The sequence below is a fragment of the Phyllostomus hastatus genome, unplaced genomic scaffold, assembly GCF_019186645.2.
Source record: "Phyllostomus hastatus isolate PE091 unplaced genomic scaffold, TTU_PhHast_1.1 phas_scaffold_114, whole genome shotgun sequence".
Taxonomy (NCBI): domain Eukaryota; kingdom Metazoa; phylum Chordata; class Mammalia; order Chiroptera; family Phyllostomidae; genus Phyllostomus; species Phyllostomus hastatus.
The window spans coordinates 7314329-7341967 of record NW_025334006.1 but is presented as its reverse complement, the minus strand read 5'-3'; the positions used below and the strand labels follow the sequence as shown (position 1 = coordinate 7341967).

At 51.8% G+C, this 27639-nt stretch overlaps 1 protein-coding gene across 3 annotated transcripts in view; it reads right to left on the bottom strand.

Moving 5' to 3' along the window:
- PLXNA4 (plexin A4) overlaps positions 1 to 27639 on the bottom strand; it is a 414442-nt gene that overhangs the window by 250013 nt on the left and 136790 nt on the right. The window contains exon 4 of one of the 3 annotated variants that reach the window (XM_045855527.1): positions 23091 to 23351. The exons of the other annotated variants lie outside the window; for them this stretch is intronic. Coding sequence (XP_045711483.1) covers positions 23241 to 23351 — 111 coding nt within the window. The 3' untranslated portion in view covers positions 23091 to 23240. Of the gene's footprint in view, positions 1 to 23090; positions 23352 to 27639 lie in introns of those variants that run through there. 3 annotated transcript variants of the gene reach the window in all.

The window sequence follows — 27639 nt, the reverse complement described above, 5'->3', positions numbered from 1 at the left end:
TGGCCTTCCCTGGGCTGTGGCTTCACTGCTTCTTTTCCATTTCCATTTGAAATGTGATTTTTAAGGCGAAACTTACACAGGGAAAGGTAGAGATCTTCAGCATATCCCATGATGAACTTTGACAAATGTATTCATCTGTGTAACTAGCACCCCAATCACGACCTAGAACACTTCCATAAGCCACGAAGAATAAGGAAGGCGACTTTGGAAATGTGAGCATTCCGTACGCACATCTTTCGGGCATCTGGGAGTTGAAATACGTATGTCAACACGATCAGCCTCCTCGCTTGCCCCATCCCAGTCACCTCCCGTCCCAGGAGAAAATAAACAAACAAACAAACAAACACAATTAAGCCACATCTAGAGAGACAAATGCCTGGTATTTGTTTTACTCGCCTCTGTGTCCCCAGAACCAAGCTCAACGGGAAGCCCAGAAAAGATGATCCATATTTTTTTCTTGGGCATTTTTTCATTTTTCAATTACAGCTGACATTCAATATTATTTCATATTAGTTGCAGGTGCACAGCGAAGTGGTGAGACAATGATATAATCCACGAAGTGATCTCATTTATGCTTTTCAAATAAGCGAAAGCGTGGATATCCTCAGAGCCAAGTCTCCCAGAAAGAGTGGGCTCCACTTTCCCTAAGTTCTTGTATATGAAATGGACAATGACGAAACCTCCCTGCCCCCTCTCTTGAGATTGGAGAGGAGTCCCCAGCAGCGTATGGAAGAGCATTTGCCTGCTACCCTCCACCTCTAAACTCTACTGTGCTGTCTGCGGCCAGCTCATCTCAGCCCTTACATTCCAGGGTCTTGAGAAGCGCAAACTTGGGACATAAGGAGGCCTGACTTCCCCCCTAAGCTATTTAGTGGGGAACCTCTGAGACGAAATGGCGCCAACCTCAGACACCCTCACTCTTCCTTCTCAGCCCTTCCTGGTGCCCCTGGGCCAGGCCGCTCCGTAGCTTTCAGGCAAAAGGCATGGCGGAGCTTCCAGGGAACAGAGAAGCTACACAAGAAGGGCCATCCATATGCATGCGGCCCGTTTCCTTCCTAGCCTAATGAGCACCTGGCTGTGGCCACCGCCAGCTACTCGCCAACACTTTGCCGTCCAAGTCCCCGGGAAAGTTCCCTCTGCACAGCTTGCTGCGGACCGCAGGTTTCTAAACAGCGTTTGCCAGCATTCCAGCCAGAGCGTTTCTCACTTGCAGCGTTGCACAAAGAGGAAAAAAATAATGCTGAACATTCTGTTCATGGAAGAAAAAATAGCAGCAGAAAACTGTCACATTGTTTGCTCTATTTTCATTTTCGTCCCTGAGCCCTGGAAATAGCTAACTGGGCAAGCAGGCCAGAGGGGGGCTCCAGCGACCAGACACGGGCCCTCCCATTGCGGGGTCTCCGGCTGAGCGAGAGGGAGAGAGCTGCAGCTGGGAGGAATGACACAGCTCGGCGGGCGCAGTGGGGCAGGGTGTGGGCAGTGGGACTGGCTGCACATATGGAGAGAGACCTGGACGGAGCAGCAAGGACACAGGGGGCATCGCATGCTGGACACGTCAAAGGCCAGCAAGGTGTTGCTCACGGACCATGGTTCTCAGCCTTGGTCATACACACTGAGGTCACCGGGAGCTTTGGCAAATGATGCTGTTAGGAGGTAGTTACACCATCTACGCATGCGATAAAATGGCATAGAACTCAGTGCATGTGCACACATAAGTGCACAACACCCACACAGGCCCACAGAAAAGTGGTGAAATCTGAATGGGTGACTTCGGTGGGCTGTACCAGGTCAGTTTTCCGCTTGTGAGATTGAACTATAGTTATGCACAAACGTTATCACAGGGGGAAACGGAGGGGAGCGTACAAGGGGTCTTATACAATTTCTTGCCACGGCATGCAAATCCACCATTATTGCTAAGTAGAAGGTTAAACAGCAGTGCGGCCGGGGTCTGATCTGACAGATCTAGGGAGCAGCCTCTGTATCAGAACTTTCAAATCCCTCCAGGTGACTCTCTGTGCAGCCAAGGTTGACAGCTGCTCCTTCAGAAGTGGAGATGCTGGTTGAGAAAGGAAGACAAACTCGTGATATTGGGAAAGGATCTGCATAAGCTTCTGCACCAAAGGCTTAATGAATACCCGTGGAATAAGTACATGAACTGCTAGAGTGCTACATATGTTCAGGGAAGGGGCGGGAAGTAGTAGGAGAGAAGCAGAACTAGCCCAGTACCTGACCGAGGTGGGGAATTCAGAGAGAGTAGTGGAGGAGGGTATGCTAGGCCAGCAAAGTGGGCTTGCAGACAGCCCGGCCCTCCTGGGGAGGAGGGGGGCGGTGCATTTGGGCGCAGTGGAGGAGTGAGGGTGGATGAAAAGGTCACTAACGAATTGGCGGTATCCCTGCCTTCTGGAAGCTGGATCTCTCAACCCCCTGAATCAGCTTCTATGTCCTTGAAAATTTCAAGAGTAATAACTGTCAACAAGAAGACAATTCTCCAGAGGACACCTGGCATCTCTCGGGGAACCACATGTGGAGAGCTCGGACAGGCTTCAGAAGATAGAGGGAGTGGGTATAAAAGTGAGTGGCTATCCTCACGGCTCATAACCCCTCGCCCATCTGCGCTTCAGCCAGTCTTAGACATCCCCAACCCAGAGCCCAGCCAAGCCCCAGAAAGTACCAGAAGCGCTCTGGGAAGGGCTAACACAGAAACCTCAGTGTGTGCACACCGGAGCCAGTGCACTTGACTCAGCAGGTCCCTGAATACTTGCCCAATGCTGCCTCATTTTTATCTTACACACCAGTCTAATAAGCTTGATTATCTATTTTCCAGCTCACAGAAAATTCAAAAGAAAAAAAATTAAACAGGTGAGGCATCAGACAGCATCAGCGACAACAGTGACAAGTGGTAGGTGACAGACACCTGAGCAGCAGGGGAAGACAGAAATCTTTATAAAGTAACCGGGGCACTCATCCGACAGGAGGAGGCCACCTGTGCAGCGGCTCCGTCGTAAAGGCGGAGAGAGAGCTGTAGGGCGCTCCAGCCCGAGTTCTGAGAGCCCTGCAGAGCCTCCCTGTGCTTTTGCTTGTGCCCATTAGTTAGCAATTCATCCAGCTGCATGCACAGAGGGGAGGGGCTGTGTCCCACTGCAGGCTGCTAGCCTTTTTATCCCAGAGAATGCCCTCTGCCCAAAACACCGGTGCCCCTTGTGTAGTTCGCCTTATATCTTTGCAGCACCCACCACTGCCCTCCCCGGGCATGCAGAGAGAAGCACAGGCTGCCCTCAGACTGCTCAGTCTGTTGAGTCAAGCAGACCGAACAGGAAGGCCAGGAGAAGCACTTCCCATGTCCTGACTGGAGCACCTCTGCTCTGCGTGCAGTGGACCTGGCTGTGAACTTCAGCCCCACTTGGTCACAAGTGCTCTGTGTTGCATCCCTTGGGTGGAGCTCTCACACCCCTGAGATAGCTCATGTCAAAGAGCTCATTAACAAAATACAAACCCCTTCGCTGACCCAGTGCCATGATGCCACCATGCAGTAACCAGAAATCTCCTTCCCTGGAGCTGACCCTGAACACCTCCTCCGCCAGCTGCATTGCTTTTGCTCTCAGTGAGGTCCAAAGCCAGAGAGGGTAGGCCTGCCCAAGCAGGGCAGCCTCCCATCCATGCCCACGTTGCAGGAAGCCATGCTCAGAGCGGAGAAGAGGGAAGACTGTTCTCTCCCGCCAAACAGCCCCAGATCTCTGCCTTGAAACGCAGTGGCCTGGCCACTGTCACCTGGCCCTGAGGGCTGCTGGGGAGGGGATGGAGGCCCCAGACTCAGGCATCGGCCATGCCCTGTCCTCCTCCAGAAGCCCCGCTTCTGAAGGCAGCATCCTGTTTTCTTCCAAAGGTGAAAGTTGAGAAATCAGGCGGGGAAGGGAGGCTTTTGATGCCCCCATGCACGTGAAAGTAGATAAAAGCATTAGCCTAAAACAGGCAGGCAGATAAGGGGAGGGGCCTTGGGACAGTCTCCAGCTCTAATTGCCGCTAAAGATCGCTGGGCAGCCCAGGTGACACCTGGAAGTCTTCCGTGGGTCCTCGAGCATAAAACATAAATCATCTCCCTCTCACTTGTTACTAATCTTGCTTCCTTGCTGTGTCAGCTGGATTCCTGCACCAGCCTGGGTTTAAATGGGGACTTCTGTTCCCTTCTAGCTTTTTTCTTCTTTCTCTACAACCTCTCCTCCACCCGCCCCTTCCAAAAGTGATGACAGGGGAATGCAAACTCCAAAAGGTCAGCTGGTGGCTTCGCTCTGGGGACGGGAGGGGTTGCAGAGAGAGAAGGAAGAGGGTGTTTGGGCACCGATGTGGGAGGAGCAGAACCGGAGTGACCCTCGGGGAGCAGGTGGCCATCTGGACCCACCCTGCATCCTTTTGGTGTTCAGGGTCAAACCCTTATGGGTTCCCAGGGCAGCGGGGGGGAGGGGGTGCGCAGGTAGCACGTATGCTGGCTTCCCCGCGGGCTGGACTCCCGGGGGCATGGTGCGGAGGGTCGAGCACTCAGCCCAGCTGCACGAAGGCCCTGTAGCTGGCCCTGTCACTTCCCAGGAACAAGCGTCCCCTGGGCTCGGGGGACACCTAGGAGAGAAGGGCTTCTTTCATGTTTTTGTTCCCTCGGTCCCCAAGCACCTCTGTGATGCAATGCGGGCCAGCTCCCCTTGGGAAAGTCACCTGAAGGCCTGACCCCCGGTAGCTCAACAAAAAGCCTGCACCTTATGTACCCCTCCAGCAGGCTGACTTGAGGCTACATGTGAGGGTCCCACCCTGCAAAACTCCAGGAGACACCCCCAAAATATTTTGGAAGACTCCTCTCCCTTGAGCTATGGGAGACTCACCCCAGTGACTCCCCTGTGAGCCCCTCAGGGGACAGAGTGCCTGTCCCCTTGGCCCTCATGGGGCTGAAGAAGAGGCTGGAATGAGAGCAGTGGGACCCCAACCACCGGCTGTTTGCTGCCTACCTGCTCTCAAGGCCTGAGTCAGGGAGGCGCCGGCGGGTATCATCGGACACAGGATGACAGAACTGGGACAGCTGCGTGGCCAGCGTGGCTGGTGCTACAGTCTCAGCCGAGGCTGCTCAGGCCCCATTATGCGGCGCCCGGCTGTGAACCAGGCCATGGGGGGCCATGATGCAGGGCGGTGGTTAAGAATGGGGCTGCCCGGCCAGCCCATGTGGTTGGAATCCTAAGGAGCCGTGTGATGATGAGTTATTTAGCTTCCCTACGCCGAGTTTTGTCGGCTGCTAAAGCGGGTGGCGGCAGCATGGCCTCGGAGGGGTATAAGACCGAGATAATTCACACAAGTGCCTGAGTAGGTGCTTGGTGCAGGCTATAATTACCCTTCTGGGTCCGGCGACTGTTGTTCTTGCTGTTATTCTCTCTTATTATCCTATTATTATTGTTATTATTGTTATCATCTCTCTTGGCTGAGAACAGAGGTATGGAGGGGGGGTGATGTGGCTACGGGGTCTGCACCAGGGGCAGTGTGGAGGGAGGGACGCTAGCGGCCATCCTGTCGCCCCCAGTGCCGCCCACTGGCTCCCCAGGGCTGGCCTGCTTGTTGGCACAAGGCCCGACCCCATCACTCTCCTCTGGGGACACCAGGGGGTCGCTTGCCTCCAGGGAAGACAAGAGGGGGCAGCTGGGCGTGTGTGCATGTGTGTCAGGGGTGTTATACGCATTCCCTGCCTGGGGATGAATTTGTTCACCCGGAAGCTCTCAGGAGCCAGTTGCCTAAGTGTGGCTCCCAGCCAGGGTGAGGGCAGCCCCCGGGGAGATGCAGCCTGAGCCCTGCAGATTGGAAACCTGCGTTTTCACCTGGGGATGGCACTTGTCTGCCCATAACTTCAGCAAGTGTCGGGCTCCTTGCAAAATGATGGGGCAGGACCAGGCTGTTTCTACCGTTCCTTATAGTTATAAAACCCTGGGAGCAATGACTCCGTTTCTGCTGCACATCAGACTCACGTGAGAGGCTGAGCCTTTGCTCCCATTCCTCTCTGATTTGACTCCTCCTCAATCCAACTTCCTCAGTTTTGAAAACAGCCAGAGAAGCAGGGGCCCAGGGCAACGGCGAGTTACCCGCCAGCATGGAAAGGTGACAGGTGTTTGTCCTCCCATGAGAGGTGGCATGGGCACTGCAGGGCTCCGAGGCCAAAAGTCCAGGCCACAAAGCTGGGAGCCAGTGGGCTGAGTGGATGCACCCCTGGCCCCCGCCCGTCACCCACTTGCACAGCCCCCTGGTGCTTCCAGCTGTCAGCACACAGGCACACTGAGGATGTGCGGGGGGGCCTGGGGGCCTTCTCCCTCAGACTCTCCCTCCTACAGAGCAGGGTTCACTGTCTTGAGACCCACTCAGGAACCTACTCACATTGAGACTCAGGATAAAACCAAACTTTTCAGAAAAACAAGCCTGTTGATGCAATGCACTCCAATACTTCTTCTATTCCTTCTACTGGCGATGTTGGCTGCAGCCCACTGAGCTGGCTTAACGGCACACTAGGAGGTTCTGACGTGTTGTTGGGAAAGCGCAGAGTGAGGGGCAGGGGGTGACAATGATTTGATGTGGCTGCAGTGCAGGCAAAGATCCCCGTTTGCAGAGGGACGGGCTGCCTGAGAAATTCAGAGACTGGTGTGCACAGGGCTAAGTTACAGCGGGGGAGGGACAGAGCTCTCCAGGTGCCTGCGTCACGTGAGAGAACGATTTTCATATCAGTCCAGTGCCCAAACAGGCCTGGGTGGATTTATTTGGAAGAGAGGGCAGGCTTCTCCTGCCACACCGTGTCCCACGGAGTTTCTCCGTGGGGCGTGAATGACGCTTCGCAGGGTAAGGCATGCATACTTCCCAAGAACTTCTTCAAAACCGCAGTCAGTCACTCAAAAATTGCAGCTGAGGTTTTGCCCCTCACTCCCGGGCTGTTCAGGAATGCAGTAACCCCGGCCCTTTCTGATTCACCTGCTGCTCACCTTTAACCCTTCCCTCTGCCCGTGGATGCCCGTGGATGCCCGTGGATGCCCATGGATGCCCATGGATGCCCGTGGATGCCCCGGAGCCTCCTGGGCACAGGAGCTAGAGGAAGGGCTGTTCCCCTGGCCTCCTGGATTCAGAGCAGCTGCTTCCTTCTTGCTAAAATGTCATTTACTTGGGCATACTTCATTTTCTATCATATTACAAATTGATAAAACTTAAAAGAAACACCCAGCATTCACCCAATCCAGACTCCTGTTTCTCAAATGACAAGAGCACCACCCAAGAAAGCTGGTGACTTGCCTGGAGTCGCACAGGTTACTGCAGGCGGGGCTGGGATTCAGGTGAGCGGTCCCCCAGGCCCCAGCAGCCCAAGAAAGTTCCCCCAGTATGAAAGTCAGAAGGGCCGAGTCTCCCATGCTCCCGGGTTCACCCACCTCTGCATTAGACTGAGCACGTCCCAGGAAAAATGAAATGGAGATGGTGTTGATTTGGAGCGGAAAATCTCAAAATTTCCCTCATTTCTAAAGATAAGAAAAACGAGCCCCAGTGAGATACCCACGTCCATAAGGACCAATCTTCCCAGCATCCTCCTGTCCCTCAGGGAATGGCGGTGGGGAGGTGGGCTCTAGAAATACTACACTTACAGCCCTGGAGGGGTGGGTCAGAGAGACAGATATCGACACTCTCATTTGTTCCCCGTGGCCCCTGCCTGCCAGGCCTCCCTGTGACGAGAAGAGGCTCATTATCGCAGCTGGCCTGCTCCCTGAGCCGGGCTGAAGTGGCCTGACCCTGGCCGGGACACCCTGTCCCCCAGCCTGGGAGGGCCTCGGAACAGCAGGGCTGAGACAGACTGACCCCGATCAGCAGAGAAGCCAGATGAGCCACTGGGTGATTTTCACAGGACAGTGCACCAGTCCCATTTTCTGTGGTGAGACGTGTATTTATGAGCCCATTGATCCAGCACTCTGGCTGCCTCCAGGGATGGAGATGCATCCTAGACACACACCTACCCACCCGCCCACACAGGCCTGCGGGCGGGCAGGCCCCACATTCCAGCACGCCCCCCAGGGGCTAACTGGCTTTGACTTCTTTCTACTCCTGGGGCTCTATCGGTGCGTCTTTGGGGCCCAGGCACCACTGCAGGGGTGGGGGCACTGGTCCCAGCCGGCCATCTGGCTCAATGGGGCCGATTCTTTGTATTTTAGGGTAGGTCCACGGCTCTGTTGAATTTTCAAAAATGTTCATTAAAACTGTTTATTCATATCACGATCTCTGCTGCCTCCCAGCCACACTTGAACTTAGAAAGCTGAGGTTTTTCACATCGGAAATGAGGACTATCTACCACATTAGCAAAGATCTAATAAAATTTCATAGCTTTCCAGTGGGAACGTAAATTGAAACAATACTTTTGGAGAACAATTTAATAATAGATAGCCAATCTTTAACACATTTATACCCTCTGACCGAGAAATACCACTTTTGGGACTCTAGCCAAAGGAAATAGTCTGAAATACAGGGACATAAAAAATAAGAAAAGCAAAACTTTTACACACAGTCATTTTCATATTAGCATAATCCATAATCCAAAAATGTGAAAAGTGACTTCAATATAAAGCAGTATAACGGGGGGTAAGTAATCGTGGCGTGTCCACGTGACAGGGCATCAGACGCGTGGTCAGCATTACGTTTATGCAGAGTTTCTGACAAGTGGGGAAATTACTTGCATTACCAGGTTTTACCCAATAGAGGCCGGAAAGAAAACCATATTCACACACACACACAAATGATTTTACATGTATGTAATCATATATGTGACTTTGTCATGCATGTATTTTCATATAGGTGTATCTATTTTATACATACATGCATATTTCATATGTATATAATCCTGAATATATGATTTTCTTTCTGACTTATTCGTCAAATATGCATGTGTAATATAATCTTAAATAGGGAAAATAATTCGCATACAGATTGAAAGGCACTGTGAACAACCGTTGGGAGGCGGCACTCTGGATATGCATTTTCTTTTCTGTTTCATACGTTTCTGTATTTTCCAAATAAAACTAGTGCTTTTCTTGAAAAACTCTTCAAACTTTGAACCAGATGTACGTCACAGAGATGAAGAAAGTCGAGCGCCCTCTCCGCAGGAACCTCAGGGGAGCTCCGTGACCTTTCCGCCTGCCCAGCCCCCCGTCCTCATCTTTGCACGAGGGTAGGGTTGCACGGTCTCTAACACCCATTCTGCTTTAACATTCTGTCTCAAAACCTGATCCCCCTGTGTTTGAGAACAGCATCTCACAAAGGGGCCCAGGAGGCATGACCATCTCACAAGTAAAATACTATAATCATCCTCACGCGCGGACAACTTGGAAGGTCCTCTGGAAGAGGCAGCTGTTCTTTTACAGGCAGGGCAGGAACAGGCCGACATGACGTCCTCGGGTCTGGACGACTGGGGCCAAACAGCCAAATGCAGGGGGTCGCCGGCAGCTGGGTGTGCAGCCAGGAGCCGAGGCGGTGGAGGGGCAGGGGGAGGCGGGCCCTCCGCACCGAGTCTCCATCCAGGAGCCGCTATAGCTGATGCCCAGGACCTGGGCCAGCGGGCATGACCCGCCCTGGGGCGGCAGGACACACCTCACCCCCTGCAGCCTCCCCGACATCTCCCCTGACCACCCCCACAACTGTCTTTATGTTTCGAGCATAAACTGTGTGGCTGTGTCTGTTGTGTTTCTGAGCCCCGTTTCCTCAGAGGTATTATCCGTCGCCCCTTGAAGTCTGTCCCTCTGCATTAGTTCCCAGCCCCTGGATGGCTTGCAGGGGCGAAGAAGGAGGAGAAGCCACGCACTGAACTAGCTCCCTGCCCTGGATGAGAGGTGCGTGGACTGCTCAGGTCTCTTCCCAGGTGGGAGTCCACAGCTGCATAATTACATGTTATTGTATCTCTGCTCTCAACCTTGGCCATCTTTCCCACAGTCCGGGGAAAACACGCCTTGCTCCTGGATGTGATGCGGAGCCAGTATGCACCAGGAAGGACGGCCATTAAAATAGTGAACTATTTCCACACCGGTTGGGAGCTAACCACTGCCTTCCTATGCCTCCCCCATTGCCACAGCAGGCCTCACTCTTCCCCTAGGACGCCCCACAAGGACCTGCCAAGCATCCATCACCTACAGGGTTCATGCCTGGCCCAGTGGGGGACCTCCAGGATCTTGACCCAGCGCTAGGCTTTATGCCCTTGGCGGTGAAATGTTTTGAGTCTCCTGTCTCCTGCTCCCTCTTCCTGAATTGAGCCCACGGGGTTGAGGGGAGCTAAGGCTGTAAATCCTCGAGGGGAGAGTCGTAGGTGATAACCACAGTGGTTTAACAGTGATAAGGACAGGTCGTGGTTTGCATCACTGAGCTGCTCCTGTCACCTGGGGAAAGGGGATGAGAAGCAGCACAAACAGGTGGGACAAGGGGGGCTGTGCCCCTCTGCCTGGCACCCCCAATGTACTAGCAGGGCTTACGTTTCCTCCTTGCAGAGTGGGTTGCGAGGCTGAGTAAGCCTGCCCCATAGTATCGCTTAAGCATTGCAGTTCCGCCCTTTGAGCTCTTCCGGAAGCTGCGGAGCAGCAAGTGCATTCCCCCCACGGCCTCTTCAGAAGGCAAAGGACCTGGAGAGACCTTTCCTGGCCCTGTCTAAGGGGAGAGGAGGCACGGAGATGATGAGCAGGTGGCCTCAGGTCCCCCCGTCTGCCATATGCACACTGAGAACAGCCCCCGGCCCAGCCTCTCCCCCTGCACAGAGTCGGTGGTGGGGGGAGTCGGAGGACTGCCGCCCCCATTCCAATGAGTGGAGAAGTGCTTCAGTGGGATTGCACTTCGTTCTCCATAAGTGGGAGAAAAGTTTATGCAAAGAAGACCAGAGAGACTGGCTTCATGGGGAGAGGAGGGATCCAAGTGTTGCCTTTTGATAAGAAAGCTGCTGTCTTTCCGGGATGCCTTCTCCCACGCACTCACGCCACAGCCACCACCGTCCGGTCCTGGGGGGAAGGCCGCCATTCTTTTATATCGGGTTGGCCGAAAAGTCCATTTAGCTGTTTCCGTAAAATAAAAGACACATTTTTCATTTTCACCAATAACTTCATTGATTTGGATATTTTGAGTATGTCGACTGTCTCCCACTATTGGCTTCTAGTGGGTGGAGGCCAGGGGTGCTGCTAAACGTCTTCCAATGCATGAGATAGGCCTACGGCAAAAAATTATTTGGCTGCAATGTCAACAGTACCAGGAAACTTCACAAACTGCTTCTGACACGTCCGATCAGTCATAGTATGTTCTCCATACACTGCGCACATCTGTTTTTTTTGCATTTCAGCTGAGTTTTTATCTTTCTTGAGAGAATAAAGCATAATATGCCAAAAATGTTGCATATTTCTTCCATCTTCAGTATTAAAATGGCTACACAAAAAAAATTCACCAATTTTGATAAGTTTTTTTAAAATGCACAGATATGACAGCTGTCACAATACAATCTAACAAAATTGTTTTGAATACAGTTAAAGACAGCTAAGCACTACTTGAGCCATCATATGGAAAACATTAAACAAACAGTTTGGCCAACCCGATACTTTTACAAACCTCCATCAGGAGGTGGAGAAGATGCCAGGCACCTTCCTGGACTCCAGGTCTTTCCATCACCGGTCTGTCCACCCCCTCGCTGCAGGCTGGCATCCTTGCCACACAGGGACTCCCCTGAGAGCCAAACCCCCTGACTCGAGCCCCAGGAGATAACAGCCCAGGGGGCGAACCCCAGGCCTCGGCAGCATCCTGCAGAAAAGGTTCTGCTGCACTGGCCATCACCCCAATTCTGTCTGCCATGATGTGATCTGGCGGTAGTGGATTAAAAGAGCACAGAGGGTTTGAACGCGAGGAAATGCTTAGAAACAGAGAATGAACAAAACAGACTGGTGCTCATATGTTTTCACTTGAAGGTATTCTGATCCGGCAGGGAAGGGGGGCAAACGACTTCTAATTAAGGAGTTGCTCCCCTTGTCCAAACAGCTCTCCCATTCCTCCCCTCGAGGAGATGAAGGCCCAGCTCCCCTGGAGCTGAGCATGCTCTGCACAGGTCGCCCTTGCCCGGGCTCTGTGAGGCGAGTCCCACCCATCGGACTGTGCCCTGCAGCCTCGCCACCCGGCCTGGGCCTGGCCCCGGAAACCCCTCATCACCAACTAGGTCCCCATAATGAAGGAAGGACCTCTGATGGGTGTGGCTCTCGCCACCAAATCCATCTCAAACTGAAACTGCTTTCAATTTACTGACAGCAAAGGGCCCTGAGGTAAGAACAGCTGTTATTGTCATTGTTGTGATCGTGGTTGTTTTTGAACCCTGGGTCTTGGCAATTCATCACAAGGCTTTTGCCGGGCCCTGATTTCAAGTTCTGTCACAATCTGAGCAAGAGGCCTTTGAGTCCTGGTGCCCTGGTTGTAGTCGTATCATCTTTATAAACATAGAGCGATGGAAGACACAAGCAAATGATGTGTCAATCTAAGTGAGAGCAGAAAAGGAGACTAAGAAATTCTGGTGGCCCACCCACTGCCCAGCATCTCTTGTTCAAATTTCACTCCTTACTACCTTCACTTCTTTCTCATTTCTGCACCCCAGAATTCCCAGCCATTCCATCTCTGGATCACATGGATCTTTGTGCTTAGAGAATAAGGAATCCCAAATTTCCCCTGGCTGGCATGGCTCAGTGGATTGAGCACCAGCCTGCAAACCAAAGGGTCGCTGGTTCGATTCCCAGTCAGGGCACATGCCTAGGTTGTGGGCCAGGTTTCCAGTAGGGGGCGCTTGAGAGGCAACCACACATTGATGTTGCTCTCCCTCTCTCCCTCCCTTCTCTTCTCTCTAAAAATAAATAAATAAAATATTTTTTAAAAAATCCAAAATTTCTCCTGTCAATCACATCTCTGAGTACCTTGACCACCCCAGGCATTTCTGCAGTGGTCTAGCCTCTCCCTCCCTCTCTGCACCCAACAAAGGCCCAGAGAGGGAGGTTCATGAAGTTTTATCCACAGGCAGCCTTTCCCAAGCTCTCAAAGGTGCTTCGGTCTTTCCCCACTTCCCAACCCCAGGTAGAGCTGCTCCCTCTGCTTAGAAATCTCTTCACTCACCTGTGTTTGTGGCTGGTACCTTGCTATCATTTAGGTCTCAGAGAGGATATCACCACCTTCAAGTTGAAGTAGACCTCTCCACCCCAACCTGATTATCCTCCATTTCAACACCCCATTTGTTTCTTGTAAAGCGCTTATAACTACTTGTCATTATTTTATTATTGTGTTTTTTGTCATCTCCCCCTCCAGAACTTGGCTCATTTGTGGAAGAATGGAAGGAAGGAAAGAAGGAAGGAGGGACTGAGGGAGTAAAGGAGGGAGGAAGGAATTGGACAGACATGCATGAAAATGCATGCCTACTGTGCACCAGCCACTCTTCCTACTGGTGACACAAAATTCAACAAGACAGATACCCTCATGGATCTTATCATCTTGCAAAAAAAGACCTTGCAGGCAACTGAAATTGTAGGAGCTTTGTGCAAACACGAAGGGGCTCAGACGGAGGCAGTAGGAAAGGAATGGCATCTCATGTGCTGAAAGCTCAATCTGGTATGAATATCACACAGAATCTATTAGTGTTACCAGCTTAAAGGGCAATGGCTTTTTAATATAATAAGATCTTCCTTGCAGGCGATTATGAGGCACTGATAAGGATCAGGTGACGTGTTGAGGTTTTGCAGATGGATTCATTTCTATTTACAGCTACTTGCTTGTGGCTTGGGGAGTTCTTGGTTTTCGGGGAGAAGGTGGGAGGTTCCTCTGGAGAAAGCAGCTGGGACAGAAAACTTGTAGGTGTTACCCTAGGAGCACACTGCCTGCTGCTGATCTCAGGAGAGATGGGAAGGAAGCCAGGACGCTGGGGAGAGGCCTCCCTGTGGGGAAAGACACCTGCTGAGATTTAGGTGGGGCTTCCTTTCCCTTCCCTCCCAAACGTTAGGGTACCATCAGGTGGAAAACTATTGCTGATACAGAGGAACTAGGGACTCTGGGGAACAAAGGCCCAGGGGAGGCAGAGTCACCTGATAAACGAAGGGCTGAGGGGTGGGCAGAGAAGGAGGGAGGGGGACAGAAAAAGAAGGGACACTTCTCAAAAAGAAGGGACGGCTCATCCCAAATACTGTTTCAAACATTTCTGCGCTTGTTAGTAGACACTCTTCTTCCCTGACTTCCATGTAGAGAGGTACACCAAGACCCCAGCCACATGTAGGACAGGAGGAACCACGACAGAACGGACTGGGGCTCCTGCTCACCGCACTGTGACCCGGGGGCGCACACAGCAGACAGACCCTCAGGCTGTGACTCTGCGCATGCCCTGGATGGGGCCCTTTCTGTGCCTCTCAGAGCAGCAAGGCTGCAGCCGGCAGGTGCGCTGGCTGCGCTTCCCATCTCCAGTGACTTAGGGTTCATAGAGTGGGTGCCAAAGTCCCCCAGGAATCAGGACATGGGCACCGAACCAGGAAATCCCTAACACTGGCACTACACGCCTGTGGAAGGGTAGATGGGGCTGCCTTCCCTGCCATGGGGCTGCTACGGGGCTGCTACGGGGCAGAGGCCAGTGATTAGTGTGCCACCAGAGAGGCAACCCTCTTGCTCTGCCCACCCCCCAAAGCTCTAATTCTGACAGACTCACCTGCCAAAGAAGCTCAATGAGAGGCCAAGCAAATGGAAAATACACCTAAGCAATCCGACAGTGCCCCCCAAGTACAGGTACCACACATCTCGGTTGCTTGAAACAGCCCTGGTTTGTGGGAGTGACCTAGGCAACGTTAATAACATCTCCTTCTACTTTCAAAGCTCTTCTAGTTTGGACAAGAAATTCTAGATCTTCTTACTTGTAATCTACCTGGAAACCTAAATGTTGTAGAATCCTTACAGAGATAATGCTATTTTGATGTATACATATCCACTATCATTAACACACCTGCCTCCTACCTCCATATTGACCACCCACCGGCAAAACTCTCACTGCCCCATACACAACAGATAGCCATTAACCAGGCACAGGAAAGCGTGCGCCCAGCCACCAGCTATACACGTAATTACGCTGCTGATCACCACCTAAAACTCCCCATCACCACGAGGTAGCTCCCTCCCTTCCACCGTTCAGACCTACATACAACAACTCACATCTCATAATTTTGGAAAGCACTAGGACAAATGCACCCACTTAGACATCCATCCTAAGCCTTCAGGGATTTGAAACGCAAAGGCCCTGGTTGCTATAATGGCTACAACCTTGTAAGGACACGAGTCCAAGTTCATTAAGAAGCTCTGTGCCAGTGAACCCTGTGGCCATTGTGATTAATAATCATAATAGACACTCAGCTGGAGGGCTTCCCAGCTGCGCCTCTCAGGGCCCGGTTCTGGGATCCCCTCTCTATCCACCAGTGAGTAATGGTTTGGTTTATTGGAAGCTCTCTTTTCATTTTTTATGGCTTCAATTAAGTGATGGGGAGAATCCATCATGTAACCTTCTTGCTGCACTGCTAAAGACTTCCGGAGGGGAAAATATTTATCAAACCCCAAACCATCAGAGGAGAGACTGTGGTAAACCTAACAGGAGGCTCGGGCAGCGCAGAGGTGACCAAGGTGGTGGGGAGAGGAGAAGAAGTATCCACACAGAGGTTTCCTGCCTGACAAGAACCCCGCCGTGTGTAAAATATCTGCTCAATGCACAAACGCCAGGCTGCTTGTCCATCCTTACCTCTGATCCCATGTCCCTAGGAGACATTCCACCGAATGCCCCAGCCATGTGGCCTCCCATAGCCCAACAGGTCCAAGGTGGCGACAAGAACAGAGACACTGGTGAGAAGGGTCCTCATCATGACGGTGGCGGGGTGCGCATCGATGGCTGGGCCCTGGCATTACAACGTCCATGGAATTGTGGTGCCCCCTTGGAAAACTGCCCCCATGTCTCCTGAATCTCACAACCCCTTGTATTGATAAGAATGCAAAAGGACCCACTTTCTGGTTGTAACTACAGATTCTTCCCAGCATGGGCAACAAATCCCCTCCCAGAGCAGTTCACTGGAATCCACAGCTGCCTATCCTTGGCCCAGAGTTGGCCCTTACCCTCTCCCTGACCTCTGCCCACACAGCCCTGTCGGTAAGCGGAGCTGGCTCTTATTCTGCCCTTTAAATTATTCACGTCCCAATCTTGGCCACTGGCATTAATCTTTCATTTGCTATTTAGACATCTGATTCCTGGGGCAGGATTGAGAGATGTCACTTGGGAGATCGAGTTGGCCGGAGGGGAGGTCCAAAGGGAGCTGGAGACCTGGAGAGCAACCAGGGTGTGCCTGGAATTAATGGGGTCATCACCCTGTTCCCCATTGCCCAGAGGAAAAGGAGCCAGAGACAGGAGACACAGATGTGTCTGAAGGAATGAAATCCCAGGTCCGTCTGCTTTGTAAGAACTGCGTGTGTGCTCACGTGTGTGTGTGTGAGAGAGAGAGAGAGAGGGTGGGGTCATAGTCACTCAGCTCACATCAGGGTCGATGCTCTTCAGAGACTTGTATATGGTCTGGGGCAGGGCCTAGAGGTGTCAGGAGAACTGGTAGCTGGGCAAGGAGAAGGGGAATCAAATAAAAAGGACACTCATGAGCCCTGGGAGACAGTGTCGTCTCCATGTGCTAAGCAGTTATAACTCAACACTAGACAGTCTTAGTCCTGAAGACTTCACTCTAACAGACAAGAAAAGATGGAAACACATCCTCACTCCTTTTCCTCCTCCTCCTCCTGCTCCTCACTCGCAGCTCACATTTACAGAGGGCCAGGCACTGTGCTAAACGTGATACATTCACTGTCTCAGTTAATAACCACAACAATCCCAGCAGGTAGGACTATTAGCACCCTCATTGTACAGGCGACAACACAGAAGTCTGCAAAGGTCAGGTCAATTGCCCAAGGCCCCCAGCCAGTGAGTGGTCCTGCAGGATCCGACCTAAGGAAGTCTGACCACAGATGACCGAGCTCTGAACCAATGATTGAAGAAGAACTAGACAAACACAATAATGAAAGGAAGAGGTTAGAGCTGTGCTGCTCAATAAGGCAGTGACTAGGTACATGCTTTAAGTGAAAATAAAATATAAGACCCTGTTCCTCCGCCACATTAGCCACATCTCAAGGGCGCAGTAGTCAGTGTGGCCCGGGGCCGCCACGATGGCCAGTGCAGATAGGAATACTGCCATCATCACCAAGAGTCCTGCTGGACTGCCCTGAGTTACAGGGTAATGCAGAATGCTGGCAAAATGGAATGGCCTGCAGGAAAACCAGCTGGAGGAAGGATTGCATCGAACTGGGAGCTGGTCAGATCTCGGAAGGGAAAGAAATGGGGCAAAAAGGGAAGAAGCGAGCCAAGGACAGCAAAACACAGATCCATAGGATGGTGTCATCAACCAGTGAGACTTCCCTCCACATCGCAGAAGGACTGGAATGTCCAACCCCTTCCTTCTACAAATGAGGCCAGTAACCAATAGAAAAGCCACTTGCCTCAGTTCACACAGTCAAGTTCCATCCAGGGCCCTTCCTGTCCCACCCAGTCTGTCACCCTGGGTCCTTCCCGTTGTTGTCACTCTTGACCCCTCTTGAGCTGTGTACCCTGCGACAATTATCTTCATAGTTTCACACTATTCTGACTCCTAACAGGCAAGCTTTGTGTGGGAGGAGCAATAACTGTCATTATCCCAATCGCTGCAGCTTCCCGTCTGTGATGGCACAGGCCGTCCAAGAATGAGAAGCTGGGTCTTTGTGAAAGAGCAGCCACTGAAAAGATAAATGGCGACCTGGAGCTTGGGAAGCAGCCAAGCGGGACTCTGATCCCAACTCTGTCCCTAGGTATGGATTAGGGCACGTTGTGGGAGGTCAGTAAACACTTCTCAGGGCACCCAGTGGATGCTCATGGATGGATGGTTGATTGGTTGGTTGTTTCATTGTTTGTTCGGTTGGTTGGTTAATTGGATGGTTGGTTGGATGGATGGGTGGATGGGTGGATGGGTGGATGGGTGGATGGGTGGATGGATGACACCTGTCTGAAAGTTCTTTAACCATTTTACGGACTGGGGCCAATTTCCCCCTCCCCCACACTGCTATTCACACAAGCACAGGTACTTCTCCACAAACCACTGAAAGGAAAATATTTCAGAATATAAAACAAATTCAACTGCAACTCGGAGCCCAATATTAGAGAGTGGGCATGTGCTACTAATGCTACCGGGGCAAAGAAGAGGCTGAATCTCCACAGGAATGTTGGTGGCTACCATTACTCCTGCACCAGGAACCCAGGCTCTCTGTTAGGCTAAGTTTATGGCCACTCAACAGGAAGCCCCGTTTCCCTGTGGCCTCGGAGATCATTGCCTATGTCACTGTGCGAGGCCAATCCATCCTCCTGACATCTCACTTGCCGACCAGGGCTGCGGGGGAGCCTCGGGCAGCCAGAGCTGGAACAGCAGAGGCTGCCCCTCGTGCGAAGCCTCTCTCGTGCATCCTTTTCTCCAGGTTCACTACCCTCCTCGGAGGGCCTGAGCCCGGGCCTCCTGGGCCTGTTCCTAGATTCCTGCTCCATGACGTCCCTTCAAACTACGTATCCAGCCATTTAAGTGGTGAAATCATTTTGAGACAAAATGAGAAATTCAGGGTGTAGACTTTGGTAGATAAGGAATGAGGTAATAATGTATGTAGCTCACACATTCCTTGAGGGTGGAGATTTTATTTCTGTATCTTTTAAATGTGAATTCCCCATGTACAGAAAAACGCCTGGCATATAAGAAACAACCAATACAACGGGTGAATGAATCAATGGGAGGGAGAATAAGATGAATGAATGAGTCAGCACTAAACCCGTTTACACTGGCTCATACCAGGTCTGCTAGTGCTTCCTCCACAGGAAGGCTGGCTTGCTCCCTGGTCCTCGGGTCCCTGTGCTCCTCCTTGCTGGGTCCCCTATCTGCCTCCTTCGGTACTCTGGTGACCCTGCTTCCTCTGTGACGGCCTGATACTCTCCCTCGAAATTCTTTCTTGGTCATTTTGGCTTATTGGGATAAAATTCCCTGAATCCATTATTCTTTATATTTAAGATTTTTTGAGATGATTTAGAATGAGAGATTCAGGGCACTGAGAGATTCTTAGTGATCTTCCACAGCCAGATACCCAGGTAACTCCGCCCTCTGGATGCTGGGACCTCCAACTCCTCTGCAGCCTGGAACCGGCACCATCCTGCTGCTGCTTTGGGTTGTTTTGTCTTATTTTAAAGATAACGCCCTTTCCCCTACAGTGACCTGACCCGAAGAAGGTTCACTCATCCCGCCCCCAAGGTTCTCCATCCCAGACATCCAGGCAGGTCCCTGGGACTTCTTTGGCATAGTCACCTCAAATCCTTGTGATCCTTACCTATCAACTGCTCCTGATTTATAGGATAGTGCAACCTGCTTTCCACCGTGATGTGAGGGTCAGACACCTCCGGCTAAACTTGCCTCTTTGGCCTTCCAAAAGTTTTCGAATCAAGATGGACCCAGTCCAGCTTCGGTTTTAAGGCCTGGAAGAGTCTGCCTCAAACAAAGAGTATTGTATCAATGACCTTTGTTATCCGGTTGTTTAAGGCCTTTATGGAGGGTACCTATGATTAATGGCTTTGAGAATATGAAGCTTGGCTAAGCACTCGTTCACAGACTCGCTGTTTGAAATTCAACAGACACGCGGCACAGCCGGGGGAAGGCAGAGGCAAGCAGGTAGTTCTGCTCTAATTCTGCCTCGAAGGCCCAGGCACAGACTCTTGTGCAAATCAATGGTTTTCCTCCTATTGCATAAAGAAAAATTGGCAGTGATGAGCGAGTGAGTCGCAGAGGGAAAGGAAAAAGAACAAAGCGTAAGGAAGGGAGGGAGGCCGTGAGGAGAGGGTTGTAACGGTGCTTCCATCCTCTATAGATTCTTCCCCTTCCCTTCCGCCACGCCTGGATTTCCATTCTTGTTGGATGGCCGGGGACAATGATTCGTTCCCATCGATCGCTATTGATGTTTTGCAATTCTACCCGTGACACTTTCGGCAATATGTTTGTAAACACAAAGCCTTCTCAGATCTTGCCTCCTGTCACCTTGCACAAGAGCTGTCCCTCACTCGTCACTATGTATTAGCTATCAATCGAAGGGGCCAGGAAGAGAGCTCTGTGTCCTTGGTTCTAGGCATTGCTTGTTTTTCCCTTTCTGCCCAAGAGTGAACATTTCTCATTCATTGCCCTCTGGGAAAATGGAAACCTCCCTCTTCCAGTGGGAGGAAATCGGCTGGAAACAGGGAAACAGCCCTACCTGGGATCAGGCATCAGCCATCATTGGCACGTGGGCCCTTGGGGAGAGAAACGCGGCAGAGAGCCCTGTACCTGCTGGCCTAGTTGGAGCCGGGGCTCAGAAACAGAGAACCACACCCCAAGCAGAGGGAGCTGAGAGGCATGTGTCCAGATTTCCTTCCAGATTCCTGGGGAACAGCAGTGAATTTCCTAGGTTCACCAGGACCGGTAGCTTGTCAACATTTTTAACCGAGACCCACAAATAAGAGAGTTCCCATCATGACCAAGTACACACATGCATATTTAATTGAAATAAGAGCTTAAGGAAAGAGAAAAATCTTTAAGGAGGAAAATGCCTGACAACAAGTGATGCACTCTGACATTTTCTGTCCATTCTTTTATTTTTATTTTTTAATTTTTAATGCTGATCATGTTCCACTAAGTGGATTCATGACTGATTGATGGCTTGCGACCTATCGTTTGAAAAAGTGCTCTGGCTAGACTGGGGTCAGCAAACTTTTCTGTAAAAGCCCCAGGAGACACGCTTTCAGCTGGGCAGACCACATCCCTCATCTGTGTCTCTCGTACTGAACTTCGCCGCGACGGCACGAGGGCCATCCTGGGCAGCACGTACATGGGCGTGGCTGCGTTCCAGTAAAGCTTCCCTGAGCACACTAAAATTCAGACTTTATATCATCTGCCCGTGTTGTGAAACAGTATCTGTCTTTTGATTTTTGTAAACCATTAAATAATGTTAAAACCATTCTTGGCTCATGGGTTGGACAAAAGCAGGGGTGGTTCGGATTTGGCCTGTGGGCTGTGGTTTGCTAGCGTGTAGCCCACACAGTGTCAGCCAAGGCTGGTGGCGTGCTGACCATCTTTCTCCCAAGGGTTCGGCATCTCCGATGGGATGGGGAGTAGGGAGCCCCGACAACCCCTGCGTGAGTCAAGGTCAAGCTCATCTCAATTTGTGCCTCTGTGTAAGAGTCTGAGTTACAACATATTTAATTAACAGTCCTTATCTGCCACCCTCTTACCCCCTACCCAACAGTTTCCTCAGAGAGAATGCGTTTTCTGTGTCACCAGCTTCTCATGCTGTCTTGAAATATGTCTGTGCTTGTCTAGTCTTCCTCATGAGACTGGGAGCCAACAGACTCCAGAAGCTGCTGGTCCAGCAGAGGGTAGGGGAGCCTCTCCTCTTTCCAGACCTTCTCTTGGCTCATGCACACAATCTATGCCCAGGCTTACGCCCAGGTGCTCCCCAGCACCTGCTCTCCGGCTGTGGCCATTCACAGCCCCATCCACTCACCTAAAATCACCCCAGGTACCCCGGCCAAACAAAAGGCTCTTCACTGCCAAGTACATGAATAGGAACAAGAACACTCACTTTTTTAAAAATTGTGGTAAAATACACATAACATAACATTTACCATCTTAACCATTTTTAAAAAAGATTTTATTTGTTTATTTTTAGAGAGAAGGCAAGGGAGGGACAAAGAGAGGGAAACATCAATGTTTGGTTGCCTCTCATATGCCCACCGCTGGGGACCTGGCCCACAACCCAGGCCCATGCCCTGACTGGGAATCGAACCTGTGACCCTTTGGTTCTCAGGCCCCCACTCAATCCAGTGAGCCACACCCAGCTGGGGCCCATATTAACCATTTATAAGTGTACAGTTGAGTACAGTTCAGTGCACAACACTCACATTGTTGTGCAAACAACCTCCAGAACCCTTTTCATCCTGCAGAACTGAAACTCTGTACCCCTTAAACAACAACTCCTCATTCTTCCCTCCTCCCAGCCCCGGGCAACAGCCATTCTGTCTCCTGTCTCTGGGAACTCACTCTAGGTCTCAGGTAAGTGGAGTCATACAGTACTTGTCCTTTTGTGACTGGCTTCTTTCACTCAGCATAATGTCTGCAAGGTTCATCCATGTTGTACCACGTGTCAGAAATGCCTTTCTTCATTTTTTTTTAAAGGTTTTATTTATTTATTTTTTAGAAAGAGGGGAAAGGAGGGAGAAATAGAGGGAGAGAAACACCAGTGCATGAGGGAAATATCAATTAGTTGCCTCTCGCATGCCCCCCAGTCAGGGACCAAACCTGCAACCCAGGCATGTGACCTGAATGGAATCGAACCAATGACCTTTCATTTTGTGAAACAGCGCCCAACCAACTGAGCCACACCAGTCAAGGTAGAATTTCCTTTTTTCTTAAAGTTGAATAAGAGAACGTTAAATTTGAAAGGTAAGACCGGCCCTGGCTAGTGTGCCTTAGTGGATTGTGTGCTGGCCTACAAACCTAAAGGTCTCTGGTTCAATTCCCAGTCAGGGCACATGACTGGATTGCAGGCCAGGTCCCCAGTTGGTGGCATCTGAGAGGCAACCAATAGATGTTTCTCTCACATGGAGGTTTCTCTCCTTCTCTCTCTCTCCCTTTCCCTTCCTCTAAAAATAATTAAGTAAAATCTTTTTAAAAAGTGGGTCCTTGCCCTGACTGGGTGGCTCAGTTGGTTAGAGCATCGTCCTGAACATCAAAACAGTTCACGGGTTCGATTCCCAGTCAGAGCACATACCTGGGTGTGGTCCCTGGTCAGGGTGCATATGGGAGGCAGCTGACTGATGCTTCTCTCTTTCTCTCTTTCTCTTCATCTCTCTCCAGAATCAATACACATATCCTTGGGTGAAGATTTTTTTTAAAAGGCAGGAAGTAAAAGCCTAAATGGGCCTTTCCCAGTTTGAACATGGGACGAAATTTAAGCAAATGCTTCACGTCTCCCTCTAGCAATATCGCAGATGGGTTTCGCTGCATCTCCTCCTCATTCCTCTGTTCCTAGAACATTCCCAATCCTGTTCTCCTTCTTTCTCTTACTTAGTGTGGTGTCAGGGCGGGGCGGCAGGCTTCACTTCGGGCTGACGTCCTGCATTTAAATCCTAGCTGCTTCTTCGCTTTATTAGCTAAAGGCTTTGACCAGAGCTGCATCTATAAAATGGAAATATGACTGTCATAAAAATGAAAGATGCAAAGATAGACCTTAGTGCTCAGAATAATAGTAATTATTATTACCAGCGCAATTAATGATTTCCAGGGTCGCAGTCTGGTTCCTGGTGCCTCAAACGAACCCTGGAGATCCGCAGGTCACTCCCAGAACTTTGTTTTTGAGACACCAATTGAGTTACTACAAAGAGTACCGTGGTCAGGGCCTGGGACTCCTGCTCAGCACACCACCGCTTTCCCGAGACCTGGGCGAGCATTGTCTTTCCCTGTCCCTCAGCCTCCTGCACAGTGAAGCAGAACAAACAATGCCCCTAAAACCTTCCTCACAATGAGGCAAGGACTTCAAAGGGCTCTGAGCCCTCACTGTCATTGTCAAACACACGCCTGTGGTTACAGACAAATGCTATAGCACTTCGAGAACTGATGCATGCAGTGGGTCCCCGAATACTGTGGCCCCACTGGGAGCTGAGAGACGAGGGTGAACTAGTGACCCCAGGGCCCATGGCCACGCGTGGGTGTGCACGTGTGTGACTCAAAGGCTTTCAGGTACGAGAGTGTTCAGCCTTACCCAGACTGAACTGATTGACCTCCTCGGAGGCGAGGATGGGGAGAAAATTAGCATCTAGTGGGGATCACCTGCCATGACATGTAATCCTTCTACATAGAGACACGTATTTAAAAAAGCACAGAGAGGACATGTGATGTTCCCAAGGTCAGACAGCCGGTGTGTCCTAAAGCTGAGATCAAACACAGGGTTAGGTTTGCTCCCGAAACCTGTGTGTCTGCACTCTCTCGAGCAGCCGTTCCGTTGTAACAAGGGCCCGTCCTCGCTGTCCATCAGAAACCCATTTGGAGGTGGACTCACGTTGGTTCTATCTAACAGCCTGGCTCTCGTCTCCTTTCTGTCTCCTTTATGGCTCAAGGTAATTCGTGATGTGCTTAGTCCAACATTCAGTTGCCAATTATTGGCGATTGGGTTCACAAAGAGAAGGGAAGTAGCATTCATTGCGTGCTTTCCAAGAAACCAGCCCTGTTCCAGGAGCTCCTGGCCTCCCGTGTGCTGAATCCCCATAGTAACCCTGTAAAGTGGGTATTATCACCCCACCGAACAGGGCATCAGAACAGTTAAGAACTCTGCACACCGCAGAAGACGGACGAATGAGGAAGCCGAGCACCTGGGGAAACAGCCGAAAGCGAGACCCTCAAGCAACGCCCCCCACCCATCACCCGAAGAGCCAGACCTCTTTGAGAAATGGGGAGACTACAGTGGGTCAGGTGGGGGGTTCAAATGAAGAACATGTATCATCCCCGCCCCTCCAGGTCCTTGGGGTGGCTCAGGCTTCCTTATGAGCCCCCGGGGCTGTGTTCCTCCTCTCCAGCCTCCTTCTGTGCGTGAACTGGAACCATCCAAGGAGGGTCAGTAGCAAGATAAAAGCTGCCACACCGAGGGCTCCGCATTCCCAGCACTGAAGGAGATTCTGCCTCTCTCATCTCCTTCCACTTCTATAACTGTTACATCGAGCCCATATTTCCATGTTGCATAATATGTGCATTGTTTCATTTCATTTTTCCCAACAGACCGAAGATTGCAAGGTGAAGGATCCTCCCCAGCTCTCCCAGCCAGGAAATGTGAAGTCAGGACTCAGCCCTGCTCCACCCACGCCCACCCTGACCCATCTGTCCTGCTGCTGCAGAAACTGCAGGACGCACCCCCCGCCCCCACCCTGCCAGGTGCAGACAGGCAAACCGTCCCTGCGCAGAGCAGGGAAGTGGCTGCGGAGATTCGCGGCCACAATCCCAGTCACACTTCTATCTGATTTTCCTAGAGACGAGAACGGGGCCAGAGGGACGAGGCGAGCTGTGAGAAATCCTCGATAAAACCTAATGCTGAAAAAGAAAACTGCACAATTCGTTTCACTGTCCATCATTCCTCCCTTCTGCAATAGCACAGGGTTTTAAAGAATTCCACTCCTCCCTGAAATGATCGATAACAAAGTATCTGATCATGGCCGGTCTTCCCTCCCGTTCTCTGCTGTAGAACGTGCTCTGTGTATCCCAGTCCCATCTTCGTGACTGCGCTGTTCCCATGGCAAGGCACAGGGACGGCAAGATGGGAGCCACCGATGCCAGGTGGGGTGGCACCCCCAGAGCAGAGCCGCACTGCCCCAGACTGTGTCCTGGGCAGGCCCTTTGCTTCCCGCCGGGAGCCGAGGGTCTGTCTGGGGCAGTTCTCCACTTCGGCTGTTCCAAGGAGAACAGCCAGGAAGCCAAAGGGAAGAAACCCATGCCTCCTCTTCATTGGTGAACGTCCCAGCCAAACAGAAAGACCCCAGACCCTCTCTTTGAGCCCCACCAGCCCCACACCTTGTAATGTAAGGCTGTGGATTCACACACAGCTTCTGCAAGGCTGCCCTGGCTCTCTGGGGCTGCGGTTTGCACCCATGCTGAACTTCTTTTGAAAAAAGGTAGGTCCAAGAAACCCACTGCCCACCCCTACTTCCCAAGACAGGCTGTGGTAGAAGGGGCAGGAGAGAGAGCTCAGCTGGGAAGCTGCTGACTGTCCGGCCAGGAGGAATTGAGGGGAAAGGCACCACCTGTAGAGGGTCCCCAGTCAAGCTGAGGTCTTTTTCAATCCCCTCACGGGGACCCAAATCCTGCGTAACTCTACCTACCCTGCCTCGCAGGTCAGGAGGCAGGTGACACTCCATGCCAGGGCGTCTTGGCCTGCAGAGGTCCAACCCAAGGGCTCCCTGGGACCTGGCCCTGCTCCAACATGAGACACTCTACACCATGGATTCTGCCCCCCATTGCGTTCAATTTGGAATCGTCCAGGGAATAAACAGCCACGCCACCCCCGCCCCCAATAGCAGAGTCTGCTAGTGAGTGGTTCGGCAGCTGTCAGGTTCTGCGCTAGGGCAGCACCCAGGCTGGGGTGAGCCCCCCACACACCCTCCCCACCCATCCTCCTTGGGAGCCACTGGGAAGGCTTCTCTCAGTCCCACCCCAGGGCGCCACTGCACGCTGGTGGGTGAACCGCTGCGGCCTTCTACCCTAGCCACCGCCTCCAGACCTGCTGTGCCGCGTCCCCTTTTGAGGAAACCGTCTGGAACACAGAAAACCATTCTCCCCGGCCCCCTCCTCGCTGCTAAGTCCATAAAAGGGCCGGCGCCTGGCCCCTGTCCTAGGAGGCTGCACCGACTGCTCAGCCTCGTCCGTCTCTTCTATGTCTCCCCAGAGCCAAGATAATAAAGGGGGAAAGTTTATTCTCCTCCTTCCAGAGTGCAGACCAATTAGCATTTTCAAAATTACCGTTGGAGAAATACACCTAATTAGCCACTTTAAAGGAAAGCCTTTTAGAAAAAAAAAAAAAGAAGAAGTCATAAATTTCTAACTGGCCACAGCTTGGAGACACTTTTAAAGCTAATTGTGTGTTTCTGCTACTAACCGGGGAATTGGTAAGTTAGAAATGGATTTATGACCTTGGTGGGAAGGGGAGGGAAACGGCTGGCTGACCTCCTTGGGCCAGGGAAGGGTTAATTTCTGTTTACTGGAATAGAGGGAACTCTCTGCACTCTTCCTTGGCTTCCCCTCCCTCCGTCCCCACCTCCAGTCCTGCCTGGGTCAGGGGTACCTGCCTTTAAGCTGAATGAGAGGCAGGCCCGCAGGGGACCCCAAGCAGGCAATAACGCAGGGAGGAGAAGCAGAACAGGACGCAGACAGACGAGGGAGAGGGGAGCTAGACAAGAAAGAAACCGAGAGGAAAAGGAGAGACAGGAGCCACAGCCAGGTCCCAGAAGCCTGTTTCTCATTTGGGCTTCCCATTAAACCACGCCTCGGTGTGCCTGGGCCGGGCCCTGGCTGCTGTGCGCATGTGGCTCGCGCAGCCTGTTCCAAACCGGAGGCGCACGGGGGCTTGCACCGCCCTTGGCCTCCTGCCGGGGTCCCCGTGTTCCGTGATCCCCACCTCGCTGGTCCTGACACTGAGAAAATGTTCCTCGAAGAGCAGGCACGAAGCTCTGAGATGCCCACTTCGGAGGGAAGCAGCCCATTGCAGTTTGGGGAGGAGGCAGGAAGGCCTCCACCGTGAAAGGAAGTTCATGCACAAATAAGGTTGTGCCAAGAAGGGAGGCCAGGCAGGAGACGTGCAGAGTGACCACACGATGTCCCCCAACCACCCCGAAGTCTCCACCTGCCAGCCAGTCACCAGCCAGCCCTTCGATGCCCCCCACGGTGACACATCAGGAGAGAGAGCCACCAAAGGGGTCGGGGTGGG